At 45.1% G+C, this 22,890-nt stretch overlaps 3 protein-coding genes across 8 annotated transcripts; 1 reads left to right on the top strand and 2 right to left on the bottom strand.

Moving 5' to 3' along the window:
- Positions 1–41: 41 nt before the first annotated feature.
- On the bottom strand, positions 42–7,808 carry RBBP4 (RB binding protein 4, chromatin remodeling factor). 3 transcript variants are annotated; one of them, XM_014885659.2, is made up of 12 exons: positions 7,652–7,808; positions 6,423–6,570; positions 5,998–6,143; positions 4,864–5,037; positions 4,116–4,231; positions 3,812–3,972; positions 3,592–3,718; positions 3,422–3,499; positions 2,305–2,381; positions 2,128–2,185; positions 1,923–2,033; positions 42–1,162 (listed from the first exon to the last, which is right to left on the bottom strand). In XM_014885659.2, the coding sequence occupies exons 1-12, from the start codon at positions 7,665–7,667 to the stop codon at positions 1,097–1,099; spliced, it is 1,278 nt and encodes a 425-aa protein (XP_014741145.1). In that variant the 5' UTR covers positions 7,668–7,808; the 3' UTR covers positions 42–1,096. The 3 variants fall into 3 exon arrangements, with proteins under 3 accessions (XP_014741145.1, XP_014741146.1, XP_088034309.1); XM_014885660.2 differs by having other exon boundaries at positions 6,423–6,567; XM_088178183.1 differs by lacking the exon at positions 7,652–7,808 and adding an exon at positions 7,318–7,526.
- Positions 7,809–7,923: 115 nt separating this feature from the next.
- Positions 7,924–14,099, top strand: TSLIG1 (tRNA splicing ligase complex subunit 1). Its single transcript, XM_014885671.2, has 8 exons — positions 7,924–8,255; positions 9,323–9,508; positions 10,753–10,777; positions 11,351–11,472; positions 11,657–11,739; positions 11,990–12,042; positions 12,209–12,245; positions 12,889–14,099. Exons 2-8 carry the CDS (start codon positions 9,421–9,423, stop codon positions 12,973–12,975), a joined length of 495 nt encoding a protein of 164 aa, XP_014741157.1. The 5' UTR covers positions 7,924–8,255; positions 9,323–9,420; the 3' UTR covers positions 12,976–14,099.
- A 2,039-nt stretch (positions 14,100–16,138) lies between these two features.
- On the bottom strand, positions 16,139–21,415 carry LOC106858739 (zinc finger and BTB domain-containing protein 8A-like). 4 transcript variants are annotated; one of them, XM_088178170.1, is made up of 4 exons: positions 21,368–21,415; positions 19,498–20,468; positions 17,905–18,074; positions 16,139–17,250 (listed from the first exon to the last, which is right to left on the bottom strand). In XM_088178170.1, exons 2-4 carry the CDS (start codon positions 20,438–20,440, stop codon positions 16,918–16,920), a joined length of 1,446 nt encoding a protein of 481 aa, XP_088034296.1. In that variant the 5' UTR covers positions 20,441–20,468; positions 21,368–21,415; the 3' UTR covers positions 16,139–16,917. The 4 variants fall into 4 exon arrangements, with proteins under 4 accessions (XP_088034296.1, XP_088034297.1, XP_088034298.1 ...); XM_088178171.1 differs by lacking the exon at positions 21,368–21,415 and adding an exon at positions 21,074–21,135; XM_088178172.1 differs by lacking the exon at positions 21,368–21,415 and adding an exon at positions 20,632–20,777.
- Between the last annotated feature and the right edge of the window lie 1,475 nt (positions 21,416–22,890).

The following is a 22,890-nucleotide window of genomic DNA, read 5'->3' as shown; positions in this document are numbered from 1 at the left end:
TCAATGCAGAAACAGCACAAAACTCCCCAAACTTCACAGCGTTTACGTAGAAAAACTTTATTCCAACTGAAGGACTTACACTCAATTAGTCATGAGGAGATGGAGAGTAACAGGCTGCTGGTGGCACTGGGCACCCGAGTGGAAGACGTGCAGACCTTGTGCTCAAGGACTAAACTCCTAAAAAAAAGTAGTTCATCCACATTTCATTTGTTTTCCACCAGCTGCCAAGGCTGTTGAGGGCACCGGGGTCATCCGTTGGTACAAACAAACACCTTTTACAACTTGAGGGCTCCCCCAAGTTTTTAAAAACCATTTCACAGAAAGGAAAGAAACATTATGTGAAAACACAGCTCAAGAAACACACAACAGAGCAAAAAAACATGGGAGGTGAAAGAGGCTCTGCAGGAATAGCTAATGAATCCAAACTGCTGGTGCCCAGCAGGAGGGAGGAAAGGGAAAGGAAGGAATGAAAAACTCAGAATTGCCAGGAGAGGTAACAAAAAAAAAAAAAAAAAAAAAAAAAAGAGAGAGAGAGAAATTTCAGTTCAAGTCAGAACTTGCAAGTCTTGTATCTGCAAAGGCAGAAAAAGCCACAAGGTACAGATAACTAAAGGAATTCCAAGGCTTCTGAGTTGTACTGAGGAGGACAAGACCTTCCACACCATTTCTGAGCTGTCAGGGGATTAACACTTGGATCATCTCTGTTGGCTCAAACCCACTCGGGCAGCTCTGCCAATTTAACTTTTGTTTAAATTAGGCAAAAGCCTGTGGCTGGAGCAAGCAAAAGAGAGAGAAAAAACCCTAATCCCAAGCTTGCAGTGTGATGAAGGCAGATAAAAAGAGACAATCAGACCAATAAAGGAGGCTGCTGTAGGAATTCTGGTCAAGGAGCCAAAGCTTCTGGCTGAGGGGGCTGAGCCCTTTTATTTTTGAGGTGCTGGGTTCTCAGTGTGTGGGTGGAAAAGCCTGTGATGGGATCTAAGGGAGGATGGCTGAACACAAAGTCTACCTGTGTGTCTCAAAACCAGTGTTAAGTCAATATCAGGGCTGAGAGGGAAGAGAAGGAGAGAGACTAAAAACGAGGAGAAGCTGCCATCTAGGATCCTTGACCTTCTGGATCCACGCTTCCTTCAGGATCTTCATCGTTGTAGATGTTCTCTGCCTGCAAGAAAGGGATGGAGACACTGAGGGGAGCATTTCCCACCCCTTTGGACAAGATTCCATGCCCAGAAAGTTCTGTTGTTTTTTATTTGAAGATATGGATCACTCATTCCTGATCTCATTAACATTAAAGCAGCAACACAAACAACCTTAGTCATAAATCTCAAAAAATGTCCTGTAAAAAGGAATCTGCTAAAGGAGAGTCCACTGCAAGACTTACAAAAGTGGTTCAAGTATTTATTTTGTAGATCCTTTACTCTGCAGCACTTTCTAAAAGAAGTACACAGAAAGCTGCCAAGAACAAAATTTAGAGTTAAACAAAAAAAAAAAAAGAATTAGGAAAATGGTCTTGTTGAAGGTCAAGATTGTTTTCCAAAACCTTCAACAGCTGGGAATGTAGGGGGCCAGCAAACTGTTCCTGTTCACCAGCAGCCTTTTCATCTTTGGAGAATGAAATCTCAAATATTCTTTAAGGCAATAATAGAGAAACCTCAATTTCATCCTTGGTTCTCACACACTGTTTCTCATTCAAACACAGAAAAGAAAAATTTCCTTCTGCAGCAGCCCTTTTTTTTTTAAACACAAAACATCTCCTGAGTATTTGGAAACCATTGCTCTGGCCAAAGCTAAAGGGGATTTCACTGGCCCTTTGAGATTTCAGCAGTAAAACTGTAATTCTCAGGGCTGTAAATAAAAGCAGGAATGTTGAAATCCAGAAATTTCAACAGCATCACCCACCTGCACCTTCCCAAAGAACTCACCATTTGCCAGACTTGCATGATATTATCTTCTGATACAGAACAAATGACCCAGGGCTCATTGGGATTCCAGGAGAAATCCGAGATCTTTGCAGTATGACCACCATGGATAAACTGGGATTGAGGAAATTAAAAGAGGAATTGATTGAAATTTGCACTGCAGGAGGAGTAATAGGTGAAAATAATTAATGAGAATGAAAAGACTCACCAACAGCTCTGGGGGACCATCCTCAGCATCTTCAGGGGATTGCTCCTCTCCAATTTTACTGTAAAAAAAAAAAAAAGGAAAGAAAAAAAAAAGAAAAGATGGGGGTTGGTTTGGGTTTTTTTTTTTTTGAGGTGTGGTGCAATCAATCAATAATATTTTGAGGAATTTGGGATTTACCTCAAGTCCCAAACATTTAGCCTGCGGTCTGTGCCACTGGAGGCCAGGATGGTTTCATTATGGGGAGACCACTGAACCTGCAGACAGGGAGAAATTTAAAAGTGAGTTTTGAGAAGCTGTAACATTCCCCAACACTTCATTTTGTACCCTGAAAGCTCTACAAGAACTCAAACTGATAACAACACAAAATATGTGTGAAAAACATTTATCACATGAAGAATTGTGAATATTCACACTCACACCCAAAAAAAAAAAAAAAGATATTTCACCAAAAAGGTGCCACCTGGAACTTTTCCTCTAACAAAACCCACACGTTTCCAAGTGCAAACAGCTCCCAAGGGTATTGGCTGCTCCTTATCTTAATAAGGATTGCACAAATAGAACCCATGGATTCCTTCAGCAGCAGGCACAGCTCTCACATGAAAAGAAATCACTGTAATTAAGCTTAACTGCCCAAAAGCTCACATTTACTGCTTCTGCTGGAGATAAAGCTCTCCAGAACACACCACTCATAATAGGATCACAGGATTAGGAAGGAACACACAATTCTGCACACTAATGTGGCATTTCAGGATTCTGTAATTTTATTTAGACATAACACAGTCTGGACTGATAATCCCTCCACCAAAAAAAAAAAAAAAAAAAACCTCTACATATTTTTCCTCTGATTAAGGCACGAGTTGGAAATATTTAATCTGCTAAGCAGGTGCTGCCCATGATGTGAACATTCTGTATTTACAGCAGCAAAATCAGCAATTATCTTCTGTCAGAGAGTGTTAAAGCTTCCTGCAGGACCAGGCTGAGGAGATGGAAACACTGCAGCCATTTCCCTGGGCCTCCTGCTTCAATCTGCTGCCATGAATAATTTAATGGACTCTGCACTGCTACCATTTCATCCTTGTGCTGTGGTTAAAGCTCCAGAGCATTTCCCTGATCACTTTCTGGATTCTCTTTCTGTACTGGAGAGCTCTGCAGCTCCACAACAACACCCAGAGATGTATAAGCAGATAAAAGAATAGAATTTGAGTTTTTAAGTGCAAAAATATTGTGGGAAAACTGCTTTTCTTTTCCAGGCTGCTGAGCAGAACTGAGTGTGTGAGGATAAAAATTTTTATACCTGAAATATTTCATCTTTATGTGATTCAAAAGAGTGCAGCTTCAGTTTTAGGTTCCTCAAGTCCCATAGAGCGACAGTCTGGGGGAAAAAAAAAAAAAAATTTGTTGAAGTAACCAACATGTACATCCATCCCAGAAAGTGAGAAAGTTCCAAGATGCAGGCAGAAGTACCTTATCAGCTGATCCTGTGGCCAGGATAAACTCACTGTAGGGGTTGAAGGAGAGGCAGTTCACCTCAGCTGTGTGAGCATCCACGGAATGACTGGGTTTGGAGGTGTTGTTTGACCTGGTGTCCCAGCTGGGAATGGGAAAACGTGGAATTAACAAAAGTTTGTGTCTCATTTCACTGATTGTGGGCAGGAACAATTTGTGAAGGGGTTCCCCCACTTACATCATGAGCTTCTGATCATCAGCAACAGATCCAAACAGGGATTCATGGAGCAGGTGCCAGGACACATCTTCCACCACTGCTGTGTGTCCTGTGAAGATGGTCTTGGCATCCACCACTTTGCCTTCTTTGGGAACAGCACTGATATCCCACAAGCAAATGGTCTTTAAAACAACAAAAACGTAAAAAAAAAAAATTTTACATCTTTACATACTCTTTCCCTCCTCCCCCTCCAACTCAGGATGTTTTTGCCCTTCCCAAGGCCCAGCAAGTGCAGGTTTTAGCCCAGCTGTGCTCCAGTACTCACATGATCATCAGAAGCACTCAGCAAATGCCCGCTGAGGTTTGGGTTCCAGGACAGCCCATACCCCTCCTTCTGGTGCCCTCGGAGACGAAGGTCTGGGTTGCATTCTCCAGAAGGATCTGCACAAAGGCAGGGGAAGGATTTCAGTGCCTGGAATCATTCCCAGCACATCCTGGAATACCTGGCATTAGGTTTATTAAACTTTGCTTTAACCCAGTAGTCACCTCCACGCTTTGGCCTGAGTTGCAACTGGAGGGAGGATCAGCAGCTCAAAAAATTACCTGTTACTGCTCAAAAAAACTCCTCATGAACGTCCAGAAACATAAGGTGAGATATTTTTCTTCCTCTATCATCTCCAACTGCACTTTTAAAGTGAGGAAGGCACTTTTGATTCTCCCCACAGACAGCAAAAGGAGTTACTTTAAACAATCTTGATGAGTTCATAGGTAAATGATTGTTAATATTTACAGGATATCAGGGGAACAGCTCAGCTACCCACCAAATCAATCATAATTTCCAAAAATTCACCTTTTACCACCTCAAACACCTCACAGTGAGGTGACAAAACAAGCAGAGGAAGTGCAGGAAAAGGTTTCCTTTTCCAAGGATACATTTGGACACAGGTGTTTAAACTTCACACAAAATAACCTTTTGAATAAACACCCACTCTGCCCTAAAAACCCCGAGCATTTTTTTAAACCGTTTTTTTCCACTCTTAGGGGATGATGTGGCTGCTCCTTGAAGCACAGACCTGGTTTGGAGGGGTGTTTGGTGTAATCAAAGACCAGGACGTCGCTGGAGGGAGTCTTGGTGGCGATGATGCAGGGGTTCTGGGGCATGTACCGAGCTCTGTTCACCTCTCCCTCGTGGTTGATCTTAATTTCAATTTCAATTTTTCCACTTACTGAGCCAAAGCCTCCAAACTCTAGGAACAACAGAGTTGTGAATAATAAGATAGTTTCAGAACAAGGCACAAAGAGTTGATTCAAGCTTTGCTACCAAACACTCTCAAAATAGATAAAGTTGTGGTAAAAATAAATTGCAGTTTTAGGACTGTGATACAACTTGTTAAAGCTTCTTTATACATAAAACAACTCAATAATGCATAGAACTGCAAAAGTCGGGCAAAAATAATTAGTTGTGGATTATTTTAAAATTATTTTTTAATATTTCTGAGAAATACTAAAATAGAGTAGAAACAGGTGTTTATTAGACAACCCAGTGTTCATAAACAACTTTAAAAAGCCCAAAGATCAAAATTCTCATTGCACAATCCAAACTTCCTGTGAAAAGAGCAAACATTGGATCATGAAGGACTTTCACCAGGTGGAAAGATTGATTCAGCCAAGCAAACAGGAGAAATGTCTACCTTGGGACAGCCACAAAAGTTACAAAGCATCCAGTTCAAGTCTGATACATGGAATAAAACACAATTTCACCCCAGAGGGGCTGGGACAATAATCAGGCAGCAGAACTCACAGATAAATGAAGAATGTTTCAAATTTACACTCGTCTGATATAAAAAAACATTCTTTTACTTGAGTTTGTGTAAAAATTTTTTTGCATGATTTTACAAGTGTGGTAATAAAAACACCAATTAAAAGCACTGCATGAGGTTCAAGGTCAGCTTATGAGAAATAGGGAAGGGAGAGATTTTCCCACATAAATACTTTTGCAATTAACCTCCACCTTCTGTTTCCATCATTAGATTATTAACACACTCAAGAAACAGAGCATTTGTCTATTAAGGAGGCACCACGTAGAAATAATTTTTTTTTAGAAGTAAAATCTGAACTTTGCTGCCTGAACTTTAGGGAAAGACAAATTTTCTGTCGAGAAAAGAAGGGAAAAAAAATGGTTTAAATCCTCCTTTTTGGGCTCTTACCTCCTTTCTCACTGTCATAGTGGGAAGCATCAAACTGGGCATCGTCGTTGGGCAGCTGCACACTGGCAATCACCAGGTGGTTTTGTTCATCTGAGGTGTGGGTGCCCAGCACCAACCTGTGGATGCTGAAATCTTTGCCTTCGGGTCTGCAGGGGAAGAAAAACAAAAGAGAGATCACAAAATCTCTTCTCTGTGAAGATGGGGAGGTCCTGGCACAGGAGAAGCTGTGGCTGCCACATCCTTGGAAGTGTCCGAGGCCAGGCTGGACAGGGTTTAGAGCACCCTGGGATGGTGGAAGGTATCCCTGGATGAGCTTTAAGGTCTCTTCCCACCCAAACCAGCTTGGGATTCTGTGATCTCAACCAAAAAGTCTCTCAGCACAATGCTGGGTTTGCTTTAAAAAGAGAACAGGAGGGTCCCTTTACCTTGTGACATCAGGAAGCCACTGAGCAGTCAAGCTGGGCCACTCCAGGGCATGGGTCATCACCAAGTCATACAGGAAGGGGGTGTTCTTTTTCCATATCTTATACTCCTCGTTGATCACACGCTCTTCCACTGCATCATCAAAGGCTGCTGAAGTGATTTTTTTCAAGAAATACATACAATTAATTATTTATAAATGCATTTATAGGCACGCAGCGCTGTGGGCAGGCAATGGATTAAAGTGAAGTACATCAATCAAACCCTGGTTTTCTATTTGCTCTATTGGAATAGTTACTAAATGGTTAAAAATCCCCTGTTGTATATGCTAATCCTTTTTTCTGGCTACATGGCCGGGAATTAATATTAATTATGTCAAATTTCATCCCTGGAAGTGTGCCACGACAGGCTGGACAAGGCTTGGAGCAAGCTGGGATAGTGGAAAGTGTCCCTGCCATGGCAGGGGTGGAATGGGATGAGTTTTAAGTCCCTTCCGGCCCAATCCATTCTGGGATGATTTGATGATGATGGTGTTCGAGCAGCTCAACAAAATTCTGTGACTCAGCGTACAGGGAGGCAAAACCCAGACTCGTAACAATGTTTTAACGCAGGAGATCGAGCGTTAAACAGTAACTGCTGTTTAACAGACCGGTCAGGGCGCAGCCTTGAACTACTTGTTTCCAAAATCCAGTTTCCCAAGGCTCCTTCTCTGCTGTCCTGTCGCTCTTTAACACTTTCTCGGCCCATCTGTCACCAGCCTCCGGTGTAGAGGAGAAGGCGATGGGCAGACCTGGGGGAGCTCACCCGCAGGAAGGGGACACCCCACGGGACCGGGGACACCCCCACGGAACCGGGGACACTCCGAAGGAACCGGAGCTCGCCCACGGAACGGGAGCTCACCCATGAAAACGGAGGCACCCCCAGGGCACCGGAGACACCTCTTTGTCTGCCCGCTCCCCTCACAGGGCACAGCCCGGCCCTGCTGGCTTCACAAACCCCTTCCTAGGGACACAGGGGCGGGCAGAAGGTCCCGGCCCGGGCCCGCTCTCCCCGTTTGGTGCCGCGGGCGCGGGGAGGCAGCGGCGGCCATGACGGGGGGGGGGCCCCCTCAGGCCCCGCCCCCGCGCGCCCCCTGGCGGCACCGCCCCGCTCCCCTCACGCCGTAACGGAGGGGGGGGGGGGGAGCACCCCGGGCCTCACAGCGGAGGCCGCGCCGCCCATACGGAGCCTTTACCTTCCTTGTCGGCCATGGCGCGGCGGGGGGAGCGCGGCGGCCACGGGGCTCAAGGCGGGGCGGGCTGGGCGAGGCGGGCGGGCGGTTCCTGCGCTCGCTGCTCCGACCCCTCCGGCCGCGGCTCCCGTCTATTGTTTCCTGCCCCCGCTGCGTGCGGCTCCCGGCGCCGCGCACCCCTTCGCGCGCCAACGCCGCCCAATCAGCGCCCGCCGCCGGGAGGCGCCGACCAATCGGAGGAGGGCAAGGGGCGGGGAAGGGAGCGCGCGCAGCGGTCACGTGGGCGGGCTCCCGCTTGGGAGCCGCCATTTTCCGGAGCGCCCTCAGCGCGCTCTTAAAGGGGCCGTGCCCCACGCTGAGGGGAGCTGGGTTCGGGTTTTGCTCCCGGTTCCCGGTTCTTGCTCCCGGTCCCCGGTTTGGAACTGAACCGGTGGCTGCGACTCCTCCGGTCAGCACAGCCGTGGGCAGAGCGTATCGGGGCGGGACCGAGAGCGTGCGGGCCGAGGCCTCCTTCCAGGGCCGCCCTGTCACCATCCGGTATCCTCGGCGTGTTATTAATTTTCTGTAATCATGAATATATTCCCTTTTTCCACAATGCAGTGCTGCGGTGAGTTTTAGAGATACAATATTTGCTAGTTCTGGTCGGCTGCTGAGGGTAACCTGGGACTTGACTGTCCACAGCTGAGGCTTAACAGGTTTAAAATCAAATATCAAATCAATATCTGGGTTTATTCCTCAAGAGATACCCCGAGTTCTCAATTTTAGACTTCTTTCCAACACACTTAGATGTCTACGTGCAATTAGGAATTGGAAGTTCTGTGTCTTGTTCCTAAGCCTTGGAGTAAGAAGCAACTCTTGTGTAAAAGTTAAGGGTTATCTTATTTTTTTCATTGTTTGGGAAAAAGTGTTGGGTTCAGCTGTGGATAAATTTTATAATACCCAAAAATATTAAAGAATTATTATGATATCTGGAAATCTGAAGAGGAAAATTAATTAGCCTGAAGTTAATGGGGTTCTTCAGTTTGTGTCTGTTGGATTTACAAATGAACGAGAAAACAGCAATTTATGAGATTGGGTGTGAGAATCTGACTTTTAAATGGAGGACTTGATACAGTTCTTTAGGGTTATTTTTTGCTTTGTTTTATTTATTAAAAAAACAGCCAGAAAAGGAGCACAGGAAAGCCCTTGCACTGAGGTGACAGCTGGATTTGCCATGCACGTGCTTTGAGGTTTAAATGTAATCCTTGTCCTAAGAGAACACAACTTATTTTCCTCTGTAAGGTCATATCAGGGGTTTTTGGGGGCAGTGACACTTCGGGTGTGTGATGTACAATGGGGTGGGCACCCCCCAAAAAATTAATTAGAAAATTAAAATTAAGCTAAAGCGTGGAAGTTTAATTCACTTTACAGCTGTTCCCATCGGGGCTGTATTTTATTATTTGTGAATTAATTGAATGCTCAGTTTACACAGGGAAGAAGAAACACAATTCCTCCCCAGAAAAGGCCAAAAAAATCCACAATTCCCATAAGGAATATTTCCCTTTGCTGCCTCAACAAACATCACTTCATGGGTGTGGGATTGAACTCCCAATTTCCTCACCTCCCAGTCTGACACAAAAGAACTGAAATGACACGAATTTAAGCACTGAGAAGAATCCTCCCTGTTCTCCACAGGTTGAATTGAATCACTCCAGAGAAACCAGGAAGTGAGGGAGAATTCCTGGACTTTCCCCAGCAGCAGGAAGGGAGGGATTCCCGTGGAGCTCTCAGCGATGGCAGCTGAGGACAGGGATTACAACCTGACCGAGGAGCAGAAGGCTGTGAAAGCCAAGTACCCCCCTCTCTGCAAGAAATATGAATGTGAGTATTTAAAATATTTTTAAAATATTATCGTGATGAGGCGTGGGTGTGACAGTGCTGCTGTGAGGGCAAGGAAGATAAGAGGAAATACAGAAAGGAGAAATTTTTTCCATCATGCTTTTCTTGTTACAGGCAGTGAAAAAAATCACGATGGAAATAAATTATTTAATTTAAAGTTTTTTATTTATTTTCCTCTTCTGTGCCATGTCTTAGCAATTTTTCCTCTTCTGGGCTATCCCTTAGCAATTTTTTTACCTCTCCTGTAGGAAGAGGCATTCAAAAGTGTGCTGGTCTTGTGTGTGGTGTTTTTTTTCTCTACTCAAAGATGATTATCTCTACCTTTCCCCACCCCTGGAATGTCTCCTGAGAGGATGTGGGTGGCAGCCCCAGGGCCAGCTGAAGGCAGGGAACCATTCCCTGCCTGTTTTCTGTGTCTGTCTGGAGGGACTGTTTCTGTTACCTCTGTTAGAATCGATATTTTTAGTTGTTTATTTGATAGAAGTGCAGAAATACAGTGACACACCACAACAACCACTCAGTTTCCATAACTGGAGGAAGTTTTAATCCCTCTTTTGCATCCAAAGGAATTTGTTTGCTTTAGTTGTTGAGAACCTTTTAATAGTGTGTGATCTCTTTAAGCAGCACCAAAATAATTTTTCAGTTGAAGTGAGCATTTATCTGACATCCCAACTTAGTTCTGCTGGATTTTTGCATTTCTTTCATTCCTCTGAATAAATATAAATGAGGTTCATGTCCAACTGGATACATGGGATGTTAATCATTCTTCATGAGTGAAATTTGCCTTCTATTTTATATTCCATCCTATGGTTTAAATTCTTCTCTTTGCATGATGGCTGCTTTTGGGTGTGGACAGGTAGATTTCCTCCCTGAGCTGGAAATAATTGCAAATCTCATCCTCTGCATGAATAATTTTCAGTCCTGTAGATTTCAGCATAAACTCTTTACTCCTGGTGAAAGTTTCTTTTTATTGCAGTTAACTTGTTGGGTTACAACAGCTAAACCCTACACTGACATAATCACATTAAACAGGGTTTTTTGGCAGAAATAATCCAAAATTCCACCTGTGCTAACTTTTTCTTATATACCACAAAACAGATTTATCACATCTGCAGATGAATGCAAAAATTTTTTGTTAAAAAATCAGATATTTATGTTATTTTTTTTTTAAATCCACGTGTTATAAATACTTTTGGTGACATCATTTCTTTTTTGCTTCCCCTCAGATTTGGATCACACAGCAGACGTGCAGTAAGTGTGGGCAGCTGGGATTTCTCAGGGTGACAAATTGATTATTTTTTACACTGCTTTAAGGCTGGAGTAACAGCCAAGGGCAGTTTGCAGATGTAACACCTTGTAGAGCTCTGAAATGTCACTCACTGGGTGCTTTGATGGTCAATTTTGTTCCTGCTTTTGAATCATGTTTGGTTTCTTTTCTAATGTTCCTATGGTGCTTCTGACTCAGCACCTGTGTTATTTGGAAATGTGTTTTGAAATCTCCTTTTAATCCCCTCCTTTCAAAAAAAATTTCTTCTGTGTGGTTTACTTTTATAGACACCAATTGGCCATATTAGGAAAGAACTTTCTTGGTGCCTGGTAAAACATTTATTTTCCATGTTCTCCCACACATAAACTCTTCTGTCAAACTTCTAGAGAAACCAGGTGTTTTTTTATTTATTCACCTCCTCTGCCTGAACTCCCATGTTCTGATTGCTCACCTGTATTTGACTTTGGGGCTATTTCTGTTTGTTGTGGTCCAGTATTATATTCCAGTGATTATTCCAGGTGTTTTTGGGTCCCAGTGTTTATTCCATGTGTTTTTAGGCTCCATGCTTGGGGAGACACTTTGGAAGAAGCCTTTGAGCAGTGTGCCATGGCCATGTTTGGCTACATGACAGACACAGGCACTGTGGAACCTGTGGATACAGTGGAGGTGTTGGCAGAAGGTGAGGACTGCACCTTTTCTATGGAGTTATGAGGGGGAGAAAGGTACCAAAAATCTCAATCTTTACACATAGCCTTAGTGCAGTTAATTAAAATACAATTAAGCATTGTTGTCTGCATCTCCTGTTCATCTGAGGTGCTCTTAAAAATGTTTTTGCTGAGACAATCTCTGCTTCAACCACACAGGGCATGACCTGTTGTCTCTTCTCTTCCACTTTCTGGATGAATGGCTGTATAAATTCAGTGCTGATGAATTTTTTATACCCAGGGTAAGTGTTCTGGTTTCAACTTTTTCCATTTGTAGGACAAAGCTGTTCCCTGTTAATCTGAATGCAGTGGTATTTTAGGGGAAAAAGGAACAAAAAAATACAAGGCCAGGTTGGACAGGGCTTGGGGTAAGCTAGGTTGGTGGAAAGTGTCTAAACAGTGGGAAATAACCTCTGTAAGTGGGATTTACTGGGAATTTCTGCCTGAAGGTAGAAGGTGTGACTGACACATTTCTCCTCCCACTCTCTGCAGGAAGTGAAAGTGCTTCACATTGACCGAATGCAGTTCAAAATAAGATCAATTGGGTGAGCTTAAACCATTGTGTGAAAATGGACTGTGCACTTTTCTTGCTTCCTTTGAGGCTTCAAATGAAATTCTCACTGTTCTGTGTTCATCACTGAAACTAATGACAGCATTTGGTAAATGTTACCAAAATTACAACACCTCTCTTCTATTTTTTTGCCTTTACAGATGGGGAGAAGAGTTCTCTTTAGACAAACACCCACAGGTAGGCAGTGGTTCCTCTTTTCCATTTTAGGGGGAGGAGGTGTTCTGTCCTTTAAATCAGAGATCAAAATAGAAACGTGGCTGAAGTACCACTGACCTCAAGATCTCACTTTCTGCATGGTTTTGTGAATGTGTCCCTGAAACTGTTGACATTTCCTCAGCACAATCAAAACTCAACAAATTAACTCAATTGGCCTCCTTTTTGTGATGGAGATAACACAGAAAATCAATCTATATTCAGAACTTAGGTATTTGGGTTTCACACTATTGGTACAGATTTCTGTTTAGACAGTTTTTGATTTTTTTTCTTCTTTTTTTTTTCCCTAAAGAATTGTTAAAAGCAAAATCTGATGTCTTGATCTGTGTCATTTTTAGCATAGCAAATGTTGATGGTCTGTCAGAGATAAGAGGAGGAATTTGTGGTATTAAGAGGATAAAAAAATTAGGAAAAAGTTCAGTTCCATTTTTACTATTTGGCCTGGCCATTATTGTGGCAACTTCCTTATTCATCAGAACAAATATAGTTACAGGTTTTTTTTGGGAAAAAAATGGATAGCATTTGAGGAAAGTAATGAGAACTGGGAGTTCTGAACTAGTAAAAGAGATATAATTTAGAAAATCTATGGTTTGTGTCTCTTTTCTAGGGCACAGAGGTCAAAGCCATAACTTACTCAGCAATGCAGATCTGTGAAGATGAAAAGCCAGAAGTTTTTGTCATCATTGATATTTAAAGCAAGAAGAGTGTGGTTGAGTGGATATGGGTCATCATCTGGCAGAAGCCCCCTAAAACTGCAATCCCTGTGGAAAAAAAATAAACCTAAGGAATTGGCCAGTTAAAATCAGAAATTGAAGGGACTAATTGCAGGGAATGTTTCCACAGAGATAGAGAATAAGAATTAACTGAGCTTTGGGGGATCTGGAGAAGGAGAGGTTTGTACAGGTTGGAAGTCTCCCAGGAATGATGGCAGTCAGCTTTTAAAGGCTGATCCATGTGCTAGGGGCTGTATGAAATACAGAAATTGGTGGAGCTGATAACTAAAATACTCTTTTTGCAGCATGGCAGGAGATCATGTTCATCTAGATTGATTTCATTTGCATATTTCATGTTCTAATTCTGAGCTGATGTTCCTCTTCCATATTACATCAATCCAAAATAGCTGCCGTGCCTCAGATGTAACGTGGGCAAAAATCTGAGTGTTTAAAATTAGACACCTAAAAAAATGGTGCCAATTAAGCAAACAAACCACCACATCTTTTAAACAACTTAAAAAAGAAGTCATGCCAGCAGGTGGTGCTGAATTGCTGTAAATAAATTGCCACGTGAAATCCTAAAGCATGTGACTATACCTGGAATCCTCTTACCACCTATGATAAATCTAAAAAGTTGGCAGCTTTGCTGCTGTGGGAGAAGGGAATGGAAATGGATGTCCCAGGTTCTCCCTGGGTTCACTCCCATCTGTATCTTGTGAAAACTGACTCTTTTTTAAAAAGCATGGTTTGGATCAGCCTAATTGTCTTTTAAAAAGAATATAGACAATCCTTAAATGTCAAAGGATTATGGACTTGACTGAATCAAAATTAGTCAAAAATAATCAAAAGTACGTTTGTTTTTCTTTTAAATCACAGGATGGAAAATGTGCATTACCTGCTGTTTTAATTTAATTTAAATGTAAGGAGCATAGGCCTGGCCTGCTCTGTTACCATAAACACTCCAAGTGCCTTACTGTGGTGTCTCATAAAGTCATCTTAAGTAGTTCTGGTTTTATTTCCATGCTGTAAAGACAGAGGGATAAAACCTCTCTTATTTTTTAAGAAAGCCTCAATGCTGAAATAAAACTTGGACTGAAACAATTAATGGCTTTGTGAGTGATCTTGGTTAATATAGACACAAATGATTTACACTTGTGCTTTCTTCCCCGCTAAGGTGAGCAGATTTTTTTTTTTAATCAGTAAAAATTGCAACATGCCAGTTTAATGGTACAAAATAAGTGTGATTTTGACAGCTTGGAGTTTCTTTCTCCTCAGGCAGAGCCCCAAAAGCAGTGAAGGCATGGCCGCCATTGCGGCCCCTCAGAGGCCGCTCTGCAACATGATTGGCTGGTTTGGGTCACGTGACTGCGAACGGCCAATCAGGCGTCGAGTTGAGGCGGTGTTTGTTCTGTACTGCCTGAGGGGAGATGGACGCTGAGGGAGGGTCAGCGGCTGTGGGGAGATGGACGCTGAGGGTCAGTGTTTGTGAGGAGATGGACACTGAGGGAGGGTCAGTGTTTGTGGGGAGATGGACACTGAGGGAGGGTCAGCGGCTGTGAGGAGATGGACGCTGAGGGAGGGTCAGCGGCTGTGAGGAGATGGACACTGAGGGTCAGTGTTTGTGAGGAGATGGACACTGAGGGAGGGTCAGTGTTTGTGGGGAGATGGACACTGAGGGAGGGTCAGCGGCTGTGGGGAGATGGACGCTGAGGGAGGGTCAGTGTTTGTGGGGAGATGGACGCTGAGGGAGGGTCAGTGTTTGTGGGAAGATGGACGCTGAGGGAGGGTCAGTGTTTGTGGGGAGATGGACACTGAGGGTCAGTGTTTGTGGGGAGATGGACGCTGAGGGAGGGTCAGTGTTTGTGGGGAGATGGACGCTGAGGGTCAGTGTTTGTGGGGAGATGGACGCTGAGGGAAGATCAATGGCTCTGGGGAGATGGACACTGAGGCCCAGTGGCTCTGGGGAGATGTGCACAGGGGCTGGGGGGAGGTGGGTGTAGGAGCTGAGGACAGCCTTCCTTTAGCCCAGCTCTCTAAAACATGAGAAAATTAATTTATGTGGTTAAATTTTAACTTTGCAGACAAACGCTGAGCTGCCCAAAGATCAGGCTATAATAACACACTGAAGTGCTCTACTTATTGAAATGCTGACAGGAGCTTGCTAGGAAAACACTTGGAATTAACTAAGTAAGTGTTACTCATCTAGGTTTTTTTTCAGTATTAATAAAGTACTTGCTATGAAACAGGTTTTAAATTCACCTTGTTCCATTTGCACAGCTGTGGCAGTGGCAGGTTTCAGCTCACCCAGGGCTTTACAGAATGCCCTGAAAGTGGATCATTAAAAAACACCCTCAGACTGCAAACCCTTCTGGGGATGCCAAAGGATCCTGTAGATGTAGGAAGTTTAAGGATATAGTGATGAACTACCTGAAAAGACCTGCACTGGTGGTTACTGATCTCAAGGAGAACTGAAGAAGTCTGGAGATCTGGAAAGCATTAGGGAATTATTACAGAAGCTTGCCCCATTCTCACTTTTGCTGAATTTAATGGCAGCTGTTGGAGGCAGAACCTGGATGTGGATCAATATGGCTGTTCTCAAATTCTCTGTGGGGAATTTCTGCTTTCTTGGCAGGAACCTCAGGCTACAGATGCTGTTAACAGGAAAGGAAACACAACATCAAATGAGACACGAGACCAAACAGTGGCTCCTTATCAGGAGTACCACTGGGAATGCCGTTCTCTGCTCTCAGGCAGAAGGTTTCTTCTATGCACTCCTTGAGCTTTTCTTCTTTAATCATTTAATATTGAGCATTTTTAGTTCCTCTGCCAAGTGCAGGTTCTCTGATCCAAGTGACTGGGGAAATAAATATGACTAAAAAAGCTTAAGAGACTCCAGAACTACAAAGGCTGCTTAACCTCTGAGGGAAATTGTGCTTATAAAAAATGGTTTTATGCTGTCAAGCACCCTAAAGTTGTACAAGCAGGAGAGTCTTTCTAAAGTAGCTCCATGATCTTAAGTCACAGATGTCCCACTGAAATTCAGGGGACTTGGCCTCTTTATTCCTAAAGTAAGGTAGATGAGTTTAAACAAATCTTGCATCAATCCTGGGGGGAAAAAAAATGGAAAAAACCTGACAACTGTACTTCCAGTGATTGCACTTTTATTTCCTTGGAACCACGTGGGTGTATCTTTCTATAAAATTCACAGTACAAAAAAAAAAAAAAAAAGGCAAATTCATACTATCCAAGTGCACTACAGACTCTGGTTACCTGCTCTACTCTGGCTGGGGGAGTTCCTAAATCATGCTTTTCTCAACTCTAAGAAGCTGCAAGTTCACTGAGAAAACAAAGCTCTGGTTAAAAGGTTCTTCAGCAGGAAGAACTCCACTTGTTTCCTTCGCTCCTTCCTTGGCAAGTTTCTGATGTGTTATGCACAAATTAATTACAATATCAGGAAAAAAAAAAGTGGTTTAACATTTCTCAGCTGCTCACCTCGGTAAGAGTTTTTCCAAAGCGAATTAGCAATATTTGTTTTTTAAAAATCTGTATTGTACAGAACCTTTGTAGAACTGTAAACTGGTTCACACTTTCATGAAGAGTAGGAGCTCTGAGCAAGTCTTTGATGAAATATAAAACAATTCTCCTAAATAAGTTTCCAGATAATAAATGAGCAGCTGGACTTTGATGTTCCTTGTGGGTCTCTTCCAACTCAGGGTATTTTATAATCCTCAGTACTTTCTGCATGACATTTAGAAGCAATTACGCTGTCCCATGTCTGCAAAACAACTTGTTTTAGTCCAAATTTTGCTTCTCAGAACAGATTTTTAGCAATAATTCATTTTATTAAAAGTAGCAAACCAGCATTAGTTGGTAGGACACGAGTCATTTCATCTTGAACACAACAATAAAAATTACACCAAGATCTACCTAAGATTTGGCTTCACCTTTTCCTTCACCTCATCCGGAATATCATCATTATTGTGTCGGACAACCAAATTATAGGGCTCCTCCTCTCCTGTCTCTTCATCTGATTTCTGCTCCTCCTCCAAAGCCCATTTGGGGCGTTTGTTTCCCGTGGAGGACACGGGGGAATGTTCAGGTGCATTGAAATCCTCGGCAATGCTGTCGAAATTGGCTCCTGCCAAGCACTTGTGGCACAGTCTGTAGCGCCGTGTCCCCTGCTGCACCACACAGCCCGTCAGCTCTGTCACCTGACGCTTGCACTTCCTGCAGATCAGTTTGCCAGCTTGGTGTATCTGAAAGGATTTCAAATTTAGAAATTCAGCCTTCATCCGGTTTTTTTTGGTTTGTTTTTTTTTTTTTTTAGAGGAAACGTGCTGAATCGCGCTAAAATAATCAAATTTTAAATACAGTTTGCTGTGTTAAATAATGAATAATTCAAGCTGATGCGCTGCTTTTCTGGTGCTGGGTTTGGATATATCTACACAGCTGCCACCAGCAAAGTGGTTCACACTGGTGGCTTTTCCTACTGTCCCCAACCTCCTACTGTCCCCAACCCTGGTGGCTATTCTTCCCATCCCCAACCCCAGTGGCTTTTCCTCCTATCCCAAACCCTGGTGGCTTTTCCTACTGTCCCCAACCTCCTACTGTCCCCAACCCTGGTGGCTTTTCCATCCATCCCCAACCCTGGTGGCTTTTTCTCCCATCCCCAACCCTGGTGGCTTTTCCTATTGTCCCCAACCTCCTCCCATCCTCATCCCTGGTGTGTTTTCCTCCCACCTCCACGTCTTGTGGCTTTTCCTATTGTCCTTAATCTCCTATTCTCCCCAACCCTGGTGGCTTTTTCCCCCATCCCCAACCCTGGTGGCTTTTCCTATTGTCCCCAGCCTCCTCCCATCCCCACCCCCGGTGTTATTTTCCTCCCCCCTCACCCCCGGTGTGTTTCCCACCGTTTGGAAGTGGTTGCGCAGGTGCTCCAGGCGGGTGAATCTCTTCCCGCACGCCTCGCAGGGGTACGGCCGCTCCCCGGTGTGACACCGCAGGTGACGCTTCAGGTCCGCCCGGCGCTTCACGGTGTGGGTGCAGAACGGGCACTTGAATCGCATCCGGGGCAGGTCACCTGGCAGGGTGTTTGGGGGATTTATTAGTCATTGCACCCCCAGGTGCAGGGGGTAAGGAATTCATCGTTTCTCTCCGGTTTTAATACCCTTCTGGTCCCTAGGCTTGTTTTCAGAATTCATCGTGTCTCTCAGGAGCCCTTCATGTGTCTCTGGTTTTAATACCTTTCTGGTCCCTAGGCTTATTTTTTTATCTGGAGATCGCTCCAGTATTGTCCCTAACATGTAGTTTTTACAGTAGAGGGACACAGATTAGAAAATAAGCCTAGGGACCAGAAAGGTATTAAAACCTCAAAAAAAAAACCCCTTGGTACCGGAGACACATGAAAGCCTCCTAAGAGACATGTTGAATTCTCCACCCCCTTCACTCTCAAAACAAGCCTTAAAGGTGCAGAACTTAATATCCAGGATAAACAACAGATAATTGGAAATACAAGCATCATGAAGTCACTCCAGGACACAGGGATGGGGCACACAGCAGAGCTTTCTTGCTGCACTTTAACCAATTTTCAGTTTAAAATATATGACAGCTCGAGTTTTCTTTAAATAGGAAAAATCCCCGATATTTGGATGCTTATAATAAGGATGTATTATATTATATATAAGTATATAATGATACATAAAATAAGGCTTTCAGGCTTTGGGGGATATAGATTTGTTAAATTTTTATATGTAGATAGATAAAATAATCATATATATATGTGTGTGTGTGTGTGTGTGTATATATATGTATCCCCCAGGTTGCATTTTTATTCTTATTTAACATGTTAATTGACCACTTGACAGTGTTTTCTTACTGGCAGCATTTTTTAGATATAAAGGTGATCATAAATATGCAGATATTTATATATAGCCATCCTATCTCTTCCACCAGCTAATAGCTCATAGCTTTGACAATTATAATCACTGTGTGATATATAAACATGTCTTTAGAATATGCAATTATGATCTACAGATATGTTCATTTCCAAAGGAATGCACATGGAAATAAACCTGTCAGCTTTGCAGCTGATGTCAGAAGTCTGGGCTGGTTGGACCCCAAAATGCAACATCCCAGCAATGGCAGGACCTCTCATGTGAAGGACTTGGGTTGGGTTGAGGTTGAACACCTCTGTTATTGCCAGGTACTGGAGAAACTCAGTCCTTCAGGTTCCCAATTACAGCCCTTGACGTTTCATTAAACTCCACTTGGGCCCAAATAATCAGGCATGTTTTGGTTGAATTTACAGAATACCTGGGTCAGTCCCATTCCAATTCCCATACCCTGTTCTGGCTTCAAAATTTTAGTGTTAGCACTAAAATTGAGTAGATAAGATCACTTATAATTCCAGGCACGTTTTTGGTTTCCATACAAATTCCTTCCAAATCATCACCTGAATTCTCCTAAATAAAACCAAACTTTCCCAAGCGGTTTCTATTATTTACCTTCATTCCAGCTACTCATTACCCCTAAAATTGTGGGCATTGAGGTGTACAGTTCTTCTGCCTTTAACTCCATGAACTCAGGAGTTCTGGAAAGTTCTTGTTCTAGCTGAGTAACCGACCACTTCTTGGGTACATCTGCTCCGGGATGATATCCAAAATCATCCTGATCCACGTCGTTCTCGGCATCAAACTCGGCCTCCTCTCCCCCGCGGGAGATGGGAGCGGGGTCCGAGGCCCCGGCTCGCTCCGCCCTGTCCGATTTGCACCCTCCCAGCTCCCGGCTCTGCGACAGCCCCAGGTGCTTGCGGCGCTTCCTCGTGGAGCTCTGTTTCCTTCCTCTTTTGGACAGCTGCGTCTCTGCCCGCTGCAGGATCACCTCTGAGGACAGGTAGCTGCTGTAGCTGCTCCAGTTTTCGTTCCCGTTGGGTTTTTCATCCGGGATCGAGTAGGAACGCCGGGGGTTGCTCTTTGCTTTCCTTCTGGAGCGATAAAGAGCCGGGCGGGCAGGGGTGGCTTCAGTGCTCGCACTTTTGGCCGAGAGGCTGAGGTAATGATCCTTTTCCTTCTCATTAATATCCAGTGAGGACTTAATGAAGGTCTTGCAGACATTGAGGATATCTGTCATCTGCAGATAGCTGGCGGCTGACATGACTTCGATCACATTCTGACCCGTTAAAGACAATATCCCTGAATACACAAAGTCCAGGATAACCATGAACGTCTCTGGAGAGAAGACCTCGAACGTGGCTATCGTTGGCTGGCTCGTCTCCTTCGAGCTCTGCGAAAGGAGCATTTTGAAGTAGCCACTGCTGGCGAACAGCACATTGCGATGGGCTTTGAAGACCTTGCCCTCCACCAGGATGTTGCAGTCACAGAACAAGTCCTGCTTCCGCTGCTCATTCAGCTGCTCCAGGAGGTGAGACTGGTGGGAAGAAATCTCCATTCCAGACAGGGAGTAAGAGGAAGGTTTGCTGTAAAGGAAAAAAAACATCATCATGACAATCTAAATCAATGATGCTGAATCCTAGTTTAAAGAGATGAGCTCTCGTTTAAAAAAAGCGCTATCACATTCCCAATGTATCTCCAATCTCCCTGCGGCTGCTACTCTGCATAACAAGAGAGAAGAAACTTAACTCCAAAAGAGGTGAAAAGATGTCCCAGCGGGATTACTCCGTATCCCAAAACAACGAAAATCACATCGACCAACCCACGATGGTTCTCAGACTCTGTAAGAGAATTTGGCCCTCCCGCCGTGGGCAGAGCAGCGGATCCGCGATGGGCGCAGCCTCCGCCCCGGGGCCGCTCGAATGCAGCGGCAGCGCCGCGGGGCCGCCGCCCTCCCAGCCCGGGCCCGCCCGGCCGAATGGGCAGCCCGGGACACCCGACGGCACCGGAGCCGCTCCGCCAGCGCGGAGGAGCCTCCCGGTCCCGCTCCCACCGCGGGGACCGCAGCGCCCGCCAGCCCCGGCCGGCTGCGCGCTGCCCTCCGCCCGCACGGACCGCCCCGAGCCGGGCGTGCCGCCCGCGGCAACGGAACCGCGGCTGCCGCTCCGCCAGAACCCCCCCTTGTCCGTGCCTGGTTCCCGGTGCCGGGCACCCGTGGTTATCCCGGCCGGTCCCGGTGCCGCTCCCGTCCCGCCGCCCGCGCCCCCTCCGCCCCCTCTCGCCGCCGCCCGCCCCGCGCAGCCCCTTTGTGTCCGCGCCCGGGGCTGCAAATGGCGCCCGCCGGGGACGCGGCAGCGCCGGTACCGAGCGGCACCGAGCGGCTCCGGGATGCCCGAGGCACCCGCGGCCACTGCGGAGCCCCGCGCCCTCCTCGCTGCCGCCCGCCCGGTCCTTCCCATCATCGCCCAGCAGAACGGCCACTCACCGGCGGGTGCTGCGGGCGCTGCCGCCGAGCCGGGGGGAGCGGGCGGTGGCTGCGGGATCCCCGGCCCCGCCTCGGGGCTCGCCGTGCCTGGAGGCGCCGCCGCTGCTTCTCCCGCAGCCCCCGAGCCCTGCGAGCCCGAACGGGAGAGAAACAAAAGGTATTTGCTGACGTGGGCGTTGGACAGAGACGCCCGAGGGCTGGGGACACAATTAAAGGGGCAACGCAGCGATCGCAGCCGCAGCCCAGCGCCTGCCTCGGCCCCAGCGCCCCGCGGCCGCCGCCGCTCGCCGCTTCCCACACCCACATGCTGGCCCGAGGCCGCTGCCCCGCTCACACAAGGCTTTGTTGTTTCCACCTTTGTGTGTGTGTGTGTGTCTGTGTGTGTGTGTGGAGGGAAGGCGCCACCTGAACGGCGAACGGCAACGATCCGGAGCTCCGCGGTGTAGGGTTAATGATATTAACTCGATATCGCAGCATTTTTATAACGGGATTTTTGTATTCGTACAATGAGGGTAATCCCAAAGCAAAGCGCTGCACGTAGGAGTGTAATACACAGATTGTCCTGTTTTCCTTTCTGGGCGGAAAATGGATTCAGGATGCTTGTTAGAAGACAAGACATTTTGAAATTCGTGCCTGTTAGATGAGATTCTTTCAGTCTTATTCCTCGAGATCATGGAATAATTTTGAGAAGGAAGCTCTGTAGTCATCGGTACAGTCCCCTCCTCAGAGCAGGCTGCAAGAACCTGGCAAAGAACAGTTCCCATTTCCACAGTGAAGCGTCGGGTGAGATCTTCTGTAGTGTTTAATTTATTCCAGCAGCTAAGCCAAGATACGGAAGGATCTTTCCAGCCACTCCTCCCAATTTTCCTTACAAAATCTCTTGTTCTGTTCGAAATTCTCGATGCACTGAATAAGCCTCCTCTTTGCGTTTCATGAGTTAAATAGGATGAAAGGTTATGCCTCCGATGTAGAAAGGTTTTAATTTAAACAGTAGAGAAAATATTTAACTCGATGCTATTATAAGCTTTTCTTAGTAGCTTATCAACTTATACCCATCACTCAACAGACAGTGTTGGCACAAATTTGTACCTAATGGAAAAATTCTGCAGGCAAGGGCTGGAGGATTAGAACATCATTTTCTTCAAAACTCGATCTTTTGGGCAGAATTGGAGATTTTTTTTTTTCTTCTATTTTATTTTTATACTTGTTGCCTCCAACCAACAGTAATTAAAATAGAAGAAAGGTAGACATTGGCATGGCTCTGTAATGGGATAACTCTGACAGTGACCAGATGCTTCAGGGAGGAAATGTATATTCCATCATTTTATATCCAACAGTGTTTTATGTTTGTTGGTTTTTTTTTTTCCTTTAAGTTATCATTGAAAACTTGAAAGGGATCCCAAAATCCTGGAGGATGGAACATTCTGCAGAGCCAGGAGTAAGGGAAGGATACCTGCAGAATTCAGAGTCAGCCCTCTGGGAGATCTGTGGGCTTTCAGGTATTTTCAAAGCCACCCTAAATC

This window comes from Sturnus vulgaris, chromosome 24 (genome assembly GCF_052056855.1).
Source record: "Sturnus vulgaris isolate bStuVul1 chromosome 24, bStuVul1.hap1, whole genome shotgun sequence".
NCBI classification, from domain to species: Eukaryota; Metazoa; Chordata; class Aves; order Passeriformes; family Sturnidae; genus Sturnus; species Sturnus vulgaris.
Note: the sequence above shows the minus strand (reverse complement) of the source record. Positions and strands in the feature narration are given on the sequence as shown.